The sequence below is a fragment of the Lutjanus erythropterus genome, chromosome 9, assembly GCF_056507025.1.
Source record: "Lutjanus erythropterus isolate fLutEry1 chromosome 9, fLutEry1.hap2, whole genome shotgun sequence".
Classification (NCBI taxonomy): domain Eukaryota; kingdom Metazoa; phylum Chordata; class Actinopteri; order Lutjaniformes; family Lutjanidae; genus Lutjanus; species Lutjanus erythropterus.
Window position 1 is genome coordinate 38,208,702 of NC_139325.1, and position 9,977 is coordinate 38,218,678.

The 9,977-nt window shown below is 36.3% G+C and overlaps 1 protein-coding gene across 1 annotated transcript; it reads right to left on the reverse strand.

Moving 5' to 3' along the window:
* Nucleotides 1-38: 38 nt before the first annotated feature.
* On the reverse strand, nt 39-4,995 carry LOC146322133 (uncharacterized). Its single transcript, XM_084725777.1, has 5 exons — nt 4,805-4,995; nt 3,186-3,313; nt 2,280-2,529; nt 1,522-1,709; nt 39-1,422 (listed from the first exon to the last, which is right to left on the reverse strand). The coding sequence occupies exons 3-5, from the start codon at nt 2,496-2,498 to the stop codon at nt 918-920; spliced, it is 912 nt and encodes a 303-aa protein (XP_084581903.1). The 5' UTR covers nt 2,499-2,529; nt 3,186-3,313; nt 4,805-4,995; the 3' UTR covers nt 39-917.
* Nucleotides 4,996-9,977: the final 4,982 nt, after the last annotated feature.

Consider the following 9,977-nt stretch of genomic DNA (forward strand, 5'->3'; position numbering starts at 1 on the left):
AACTAAAACACTGTTTTAAACTGTTTTAATTCAAAATGTACAGTATTGATATTGACCTTGTTGTGGATGATTAGATGGAGGATTAAAGCTGCTCCAGGACGTCCAACAGGCAGCTTTAACTTGTCCTCGCTGCTGTTTGTGAGGGAACATGGACTGTTTGTAAAATCTAAATCAGGGCTGGACAAACTTTTTCACTTCAAGAGCCAAAACTGAAACTTACTGTTGGGCCATGAGACAAAAGCACAAACCCGATGTGTTGTAAAGATACAAAATGATACTAAGATCACAAGTTCCATTAACGTCCTGTGCAAAAAGTTGCTCTATCCGTCTGTTCAGATTACGAAAAATAATGAATAATAAAGGATCCTATTTAAAGAGTTTTTTATATTATTTTGGGCCTTTTGCCTCTATTGAACAAGACAGGTGAAGGTAGAGTGGAAAGGTGAGAGAGAGAAAAGAGACAGAAAATAAAACAGCATAAATAACAATTTATATATTCATTCTTTATTAAAAGCTAGAAACATCTCCTGGGCCGAATCAAACATTTCCTGCAGCTTCTGCAGCAGTTTTTCAGGCACAGATATGACACATCCTGGCCCAAATACGTGCTCTATTATTTCAGGGGCCTCTGAAATCAGCAACACAAAGGCTTACAGCTAACTTACAGCTAAAAACATAACATTATATTTTATTTTTATTATTTTATTTATATTTGTTGAAGCCATCACACTGAACCAGAACAAGGTTACCAAATTATTTCCCAGCAACCACTGCTCCCTCAGTGCTGTTTCATTAGACATCATGTCAGTAGATGGCAGGTTATCTTCTCTCTGTCCTCCCTGTTTATCTACATCTCTTCTTCTTTTTTATCTCCTTCCTCTCCTACATGATGCTGACTGTGTAAATGTTGCCATCATTCATACTGGTGAACTGCTGATATCACTGCTGTCCATTCTGCAACAACACACAGAGGACAAAAGCTTGTCTATGGTCCCTTTCTTCATGAAAACATACAGAGTCAAGTCTGCAAGAGGACTCAGCCTAAGAAACATGACAGACAGGATCCAGAGGGTGATGTTATTTATGGTTCTTGCTGTCAGGTGATAAATGGTGATGGGCAGGAACAGCAGCATGTAAATAAACAGCAACAGAACCAAAATTCCCACAATTCTGCGTTTTTCATCAGAGGGGACACGACTGGCAGACAGGGCTTTGAGGGTCCCACCCAGGAAGAATATGAACAGTGGGAAGGGTAGGAGGAGGAAGACGTTAAAGATGGTTAAATGGTGCTGAATATCAACCCGGAAATATAAAGTGAGAACAAAGAGAAGAGCCAGGATCCAGACAACGACACAAACCACCACAGAGTTCTTGATGTTTCGTCTGAAGCTGTTCAACAGTGGGCAGGCGATGATCAAATACCTGTAATACAAGATATAATCTATGAGGAGCTTTATTATTATATAGTAATGTAATGGTCAGACATGGAAAGAGCTACTGGACAGAAAAACATGTAGATACCTTTCCAGGGCGACGCACACCATGAAGCAAACGTTGGCCACCAGACTCAAGCAGTAAATAAATTGTACAATTAGAGAAACAGACCAAATCTCAGGTCGTGCCACGTGAATTATTAAGCAGCAGAGGTGGATGAGGTTGGAAATGAGAAGGTTGATGACGTAGATCGGACCAACATGATCATTTCTTACCTGCAGAAAAACATTGGTAAAAATAAACAAGCAGTTGTAAACATGTCCTGAACAAATATCACATTTTGTTCTGAACTGCAGTCAGAGTCATCTGTGTATTTTTCATATGTATATGTGTATGTGTATACACACACACACACACACACACACACACACACACACACACACACACACACAGGGGTGGAAACAATTAATTACAAATACTCAAATTACTGTAATTAAGTAGTTAAAAGTAACTAATACTCTGAGTAGTTTTTTTGGCAAATACTTTGTAAGTATTTTTCTAACACTAGTACTTTTACTTGTAATTCAGTAATATTTTAGCAATGTAATAGTACTTATATATATATACATATACATATAAGTGTGTGTATGTTATGTTCAGAGATTCGGATTAAATCAGCTTTAAAATCCAGCCTGCCTTTCACTTAGCATTTTATTATTATTAACACAATTAATAATAAACTATATTCTTAACATTAACACTTCGTCAAGACAATCCAGATCAAGATCCTTGACAGACTGACAGACAGATAGTAAATGAATAAATCTTAGACTTAATGTACGTACCAGACGATAAAGAGCGTAGATGGCCACAAGGGTCAAAGGAAGACTGACACAAATGATTATACATGTTGCCACAAACTGGATGAATAGAAGGGTGTTGTTGTGGTACATGTTGCCATAATAGTCGATATAGTCACGATAGTTGCCGTCATGATAGTCGTCATAGTAGTAATAGGTGCTGTTATCATACAGTGTGAAGTTGTCGATGCTGTAATCTTCCATTCTTCAGAGTGAAACCTGTTGTTTGAGAGATCTGTTTATAGAAAGGGAGCAAGTTTTATAAAATCTACCAAACACTGTTCACTGATGTCATTGAAGTGTCACTGAGTACAAGTTCACACAAACACAGTATACTTACAGTAAAGTATACCAACAATTATATCAAACCAAAAACTTTTGTCTTTTCAGTTACTGTCACTGTAAACATGGAAAATTTGAGAAAACTCAAACTTTCAAGGAAACTTTAGATTTAGTTTAGAGTTTAAAGTTTTGAGCTCAACTCAAACTCAAACTTTCAACAACTACTAATCTTCTTTGAATCTTTTACATTTAGAAACCTCCCAAAAAATCATATTTCAAACAAAATTGAATAATGGTTACTATTCTATTTTTTTTTTTTTCTATTTAAAAACATTTAATTTTCAGGCACCTCAAAAATAACAAACATGATTCACTTCTTTTAGTTTCTCTGTAAACTAAAAATCACAGGCTGGAAAAAGTTGATTTAGTTTATTTTAAAACTTGTTTGAGTTGAAGCTCAAAATTCAAATCTATTGCAGTAAGTTGACTTGAAATATTAAGTTGTCTCAACGGTTTTTTACCTTGTATTAATATGCATGTATATTAATTTCCATGATTGCAGTTCTCTTCATCTCTACACACAAAAAGAATAAAAGTCACAAGATTTACCTTTAAAAGCTGCAGGCAGAATGAGTTCCTTAAACCAGTGTCTGTTGGTTTGTCCTCTTCATCTAAAGAGTCTTCAGTAAATGAAGTAATAACAGTCAGGAGGTGCCTGATAATCTGCACATCCTCCTCTATGAAAGTGATAAAAATATGGTCAGATCTGAACATGCCTTCCAAGAAAGTGAAACCAAACCAGATTGTTGTTCAGTGACCACAGAAACTGTCATGTGAATGTTCACTTGTTTTGATGAATTTTTCTACAGAGTTTGTTCTGAAAATCAACAGGTGTGTTGAAGACTGACATTATCAGTGGTGGAATGTAACTATATTTACTCAAGTTCTGTACTTGAAGACAAATTCAAGGCACTTGAACTTTACTTGAGTATTTCCATTTCATGCAGATTTATACTTCTGTTCCATCTCAGAGGCAAATATTGTACCTTTATTTCCACTACATTTATCTGACAGCTTTAGTTACTAGTTACTGTACAGATTACAGTTTTGCATCCCCTTCCTGTCCAGTGAAAGCCGCGTCCAAATGTGTCTATCTTGAATGTTTGTGATAAACTGAAGCATGAAGTAGATGCAACAGTGTAGCGTGTGGTTTCAGTCAGGGCCTTAAGTAACTAACTGAACACCCCCCCCCCCCCCCCCCCCCCCACACTACTTTCTGAATGACAATCACGACACCAAAACATCTGAGAAGCAGCTTGTGGAAGTATTTTGGGTTCTACACCGTGGATGGCAAAGTCATGGACAAAGATAAGGCTGTTTGTCGACTTTGTAAAAAGCAGCTAATTGGTGTGGCTGTGCTGCAAAAGGAAGGGAGAATCCGGTTAATTTTCAAAATAGAGACTCATGATCATAAAGACAGATAGAAAAACGATTTTACTATGTTGCCTGCTTATCCATGGTAGAAGCACAAAGAGCAAAGAAGGAGGACCTAATCAACAAAACTGATCAACTGATTTATTCTAACAAATTACGGGTCATATTTAATTAATTCGAACTTGATTTTTTGAAAAACTAACAGCCCTAATAGGAACACATGTAGTGGAATAATCAAAAGTCTGTATAAACCCACTTAAAAAAAACCCCAAAAACTTTGATCTGCATTTTAAAATATGAAGCTATTTAGTGAGCTTTATGTCAAGTCTGGGAACATTTTAACTACTCAGTGTTAACAAGAGACGTTCAACCAAATTAAACTTAATTTAGTTTGTTAGTCTAGCCATACTTTTGGGGTCGTTCAAAACACACACACTTGCTACCCAAATCTAATTGGGGACGTCCGTCAGATGAAACCTTTAGGCACCAGTTTATCAGTCTAGCCATACTTTTGGTGTGGTAACTAACAGTCAGAGTCCATCCCAACAGATGAAACCTTTAGACACCAGTTTATCAGTCTAGCCATACTTGTGGTGTGGTAACTAACAGACAGAGTCCAACCCAACAGCAGACATACAGACATGAGAAGTACTTACAGACACAGACTACTTGGGCTGCCGTAAGAGAAATGCTGGGAGGTAACTCATACTCACTGACCCACTATATACAACACAGATAACCAATACCGTCTAATCTCTGAGAGATTAACTAGTGTGTTATAGTCTGGCTCCTACCTGAGGTCTGTCACTCTCATCCACAGTCTGCTCACTGATATCAGGTGATAATTTCTGCTGGAAACAGAAACAGGATACAATTTAAGAAACCAACAAGACTTAAAGTTTGAACTTAAGTGTCTGAGGATGTAGGTGGCTCCATTTATGTCACGTCTGGGAACATTTTAACTGCTCAGTGTTAAGAGATGTTCAACCAAGTTAAATTCATGTGAGGCTTAAAGGCATCAAAAGCTGGATACCACCCAACTCTAGGACACATCGTGGAAAAGCACGTTACATTCGTACTCAAACAACCAAAACAAATGTTATCACAATTTAACTTCATGTAATATTTTTCAACATTTTTCAAAACCACAGAGTATTACTAAATTCACAAATATACAACAAGTAATGAATAGAAGTGTGGACATTTTTTGATTACAAGACGCATCACAATGCAGACATAAAGACTCTGCATTGATATAGAGACAAGGCATGACCTTGTAGCAGGGAAAAAATACAGGGTGTGCAGCAGCATAGGGTGGAGTTATTTCTCTGAGAATTTGATTCATTAATACATATATGTACAGAAACGTTAAACAAACATTACCAAAATGGCTCAAAAATACTTCACAATCCAGCTCTCCCAATTCACATAGCCTGTACAAAGTTACCCTAAAAAATTGAGTGCTGACTTAATAATAATAAAAAAAAATAGATAAATCAAAAATATGACAACTAACCTTTGTGCAGATTGATCAAACGCTCTTCGAGTCCAGCCTTATCAATTTTCAACTGAATGTGTTGCTCTGCATCTTGTTGTGGAGTGACTTGTTTCTTCTTCCTCATTCTCTCCATTGTACTTCAAATGTCAGCCATCTCATCTGTTGGAGAGAAGACTTATTGATGAGAGTCACCAAGATTAGTTAACAGATTCTCAGTTAACTAACATGTAACATTCATTAGTTTCATACATGCTTGGATATCATTTTGCATTGATACCATTCCTAAACACTAATGCAGACTATCAACCCCCATAATAAAAATCTCTTAAAAAGCAAATGCAATGTGTAGGTCATTAAAGTATTAACCCTTTTCTATCAAACATATTGCTTATTTGTATTATACACACAAGATGAATATATTAAAGTTATTTATAGATCCCCTTTAAAATCTGATAATGTACAGTCCTGGAACACAATTTTCAATTAAATAATTTGAACAATGTGTTTTCATTACAATACACTAAACACATTGGCTTATATCAAAGTTTAAACCATAACTGATTGAAAAGCTCAGTTCAAGACCCTCCAAGGAATAACGTTAAGTAGCGGATCATTCTTGTCACTGCAATCAGCAAAATCTACTCAAAATTCAATAACTCGTACCCTCCTTGAAAGACTGTATAATTAGTTTTTATCATAAACTGTAACGACATTCACAAAAGCTCACCAAGACCGGCGCTAATCTGTGCACTTTTTTCCCCCATACTAATTGTGCCACATGTGCAGGGCTGCCGGGAAGACACACGCACCTGCTTCCTTTCGGGAGTGGGTGGTGGGCTGTGGTGCGCGATTTCACAAAATGTAGCTTTGCTTATTGGAGGTGGTGTTGATCTTTTCTTTGTAGTCGTGTGTGGATTGAATTGTGCATTATATGAGTGTTTTACACTTCAGTCAGTGGTGACTATTATTTATTGTATAAGTCACCAGAGTACAGACCTTATTCAAAATTGCTATAAATATTAATTATTATTATTATTATTATTATTATTATTATTATTATTATTATTATTATCATTAGTAGTAGTAGTAGTAGAAGTAGTATCAAGTTCAACTACACTCACAAATACTGCTCACCCAGTATGCAGTATTGTTTACAATTTTCAGAATACTGAAACTCATCCAGCAGTGCTATATCCTACCCTGTATAGCATGTTGATAATTAGGGCCTATTTTATCAGTAGTTTATTAGAACAGTGATCAAAGCAGTTGGCTTGATTTGTAATATAGAAGTCAATAAAAAATTGTCTCACTTGTCTCACTACAGTAGGTTATTTTCTCAGGTTTCTGTGTTTCAACAACCATGCACTCCACCCATGCAACAATGATAAATAAATGCAAAATCAACCAAAATCTACACATAAAATGATATTTATTTTTGATAAAGTAGGAAGGTCAGTAAGTTAATTAACTCTAATCATTTGTGTATCAACAAAAGGCTGCATACACACAAGGCTACACCATTTTAAACTATCTTAAAATGATTGTTGGGGGTCACGTGGGTCTAGAGAAGATCTATGTAGGCTAACTAGCAATAGCAAGCTATCAACATGGTTTACTCCATTGATGGTTCATACAGACAAAGACAAGTCAATTTCAATATCTTGCAGAAAAAATCAGAAAAGTCATAAGTGGAGCTATGGATCTAAGATCATAATTGGTCTCAAAAACAACAATAATTTATTTATTTTGAATTAGAGATCAAAATGCTTTATGCAAGTATCATCATTTTTAACAGAATTGCAACTTTGTCCATAAAAGTTGAGCGTAGATTTGAAAATATGGCTACATAATATATTATTGTTAATAAGTTGTTTGTTCAACACATTTTTTAGAAAGCAACAACTATAGCAGAGTCTTACAAAAAAAATCTGGCAATGTACAGTTGTGGAATGCTATGTTTTTAACAGCAACATAATAATGAAATTCACACTGAGAGCAAGGAGGGTGAACCCAATGCAGGAAATGGCAGGCAGGGAACTCTGTGGATCAAGTTTAATTCATAATCACGTCAGGAACAGGTAAACACAACAGAGCATAACAAATGACTAAAAAAAATTAAATCAGTCACAAAAAAGTCAGAAGGTTAAAGGTACTCTAAGCACGGTTGGTTGACGTCACTTCTGTTGACCTTCAAAAATGTTATCAAACAAAACGGAGCTAGTTTGCCCCTCCCCATCTCCACCTCTCCCCCTCTTGTGCTCCCTGACATGAACGTGCATAAGGGTTAGAACACGTAAATACAGGACTTGGCTTGTTCCTTCTCCTTTTCCTTCTTCTTGGCCAGATGAGCATCTGAACATCTCCTTTTTGGTCCTGTGTCAGGAAAAATACTGTTCGGTGTCTCGCTGTCGGCGTCGGCGTCCTATATTCAGAGGACAGACAGCCAGCGGATCGTGAGGAGATGTTTGCTGTATGTGACTAGCTTAGAAACCGCGTAACAAGACTTAGAATACCTTTAATATTGGGGAGGTTATAGGTAGGCACTAATTTGTGATGGAGGGGTAATGCAACTAAACAAGATGGTTTATCAGTCAGGAGACAATGAAGGGGAGATGAGGATGGTGTACTGAATTCTGTATTGTTCCAGCTTGACATTCAGTATTGTTACACACTGGTAATATCAGTCGGAAATAATAAAGAAAGAGTGAGGACCACACACACACACACAAAATATCTAAAAAAGGCCATTTTTGGGGACAATGGAGATTTTTCAGACAGAAACCCATATTGGAGCATGCTGAATGCAACTGAAATGAAATCTAATTGGGGACTGTGGTTTTGGTCCCCAATAGCAATGGTGTCCCCAATCAACTGGGGTGTGAGCGGATGAAAATCCCCAATTTGGACATAAATAAGGACAAACACACACACACACAAGAGCACACACACGCATAAAGTGGTCATATGTGTGCTGATAGAGCCAAATCAGCCACTACTGCATAAACACCATCAAGACAGTCGATCTTTAAAATCCACAGCACAGACACACACCACAGTGTTTTATAGCAGCCATTGCAGCATCACCATCAGATCTTCATTTATGTCACTCAGCAACCAGATTGCAAACACACACAACAAATGGCACAAAAACATTCGTCCACATTAATATAACAGTGTTCACCAGTTACCGGCACAAGTGTGATGACCAAACATTTGGAAAGAAAAAACTAAACTGAAAGATGGTTCACTGGTGTTTATGTTCATATGGACAACAGGACTTTCTCAACCAGCAGAGATTTGATTGAACCTTTGTTTGTCAGGTTTTGATTGAGAGAGTTAGTCAAAGACAGACATTCACATTTTTGTTAAGAAACAGGTTTTTAATTGAATTTCCAGACAACAATCCCATATACATTTATAAATGTCCAAATAAAACTTATGTTAAAGCTACTACAGGAAGTTTTCAACTGGTTATGAAACAGTCTCAACTTATTACTGATGCCTTCATATGACCTATAAAAGCAAACAAGACCATCTATGAGAAGATTATATTTTCCTAAACTCTGCCACTGGAACCAATTGTCCTTAAATCAGATAAACTGAGTCTGTTCATATTTTCCCAGGCAAGAGTTGCAGTAAATAATATGCTGTAAGGAAATCCAGCATGTCGATCACTGGAACACCAGTAAAATAAAACTTGTGTTAAAGCTACTACAGGAAGTTCTTAACTGGTTATGAAACAGTTTCAGTTTTTTACTGATGTCTCTATATGACCTATATAAGCAAACAAGGCTGTCTGTGAGGTTGTACTTTCCTATGTGGTTATTTTTTTCAGTCTGCCACCAGGGCTGATTCTCCTTCAATCAGATAAACTGAGTCTGTGTTCACATTTCCCCAGGCACAACTTACAGTGAGAAGTATGTTATAAGTTGGCCAGTTAGTTAAAAAAGAAGGAGGAGGAGATTTTTATTCAGTTCAATTAATTTTTGACATTATATTTTGTGGTTATGACAGTGGAAATACTACTGCTTTTGTCCACATAAGCTTCTTATTTGTACAAAAATAATGAAAAAGCAAAACAACTGCAGTTTTTCAATAGACACACAAGAGCACATGTGCAAAAGAAACATGAATTTAAAGCTACTACAAGGAGTTTTTAATACATTACATTTTTCAATGTGAAATTGCAGTGAGTAGAAGTTAGGAGAGTTTTATTTAGATAATATTATTTTGGATGTTATTTTATGGTTATGACAGTGAAAACATTCCCACTTTTGTCCACAGGAGTCTCCAAAATCAACAAAATATGAAAGTTCCTTGTAATATCTTTAAAAATAAAAAATAATCTGGTTTGTTTTTAATTGATTAAGCTAACTTACAGCTGAAAATATATCATTGATGGCAGGTTATCTTCTCTCTGTCCTCCCTGTTTATCTACATCTCTTCTTCTTTTTTACCTCTTTCCTCTC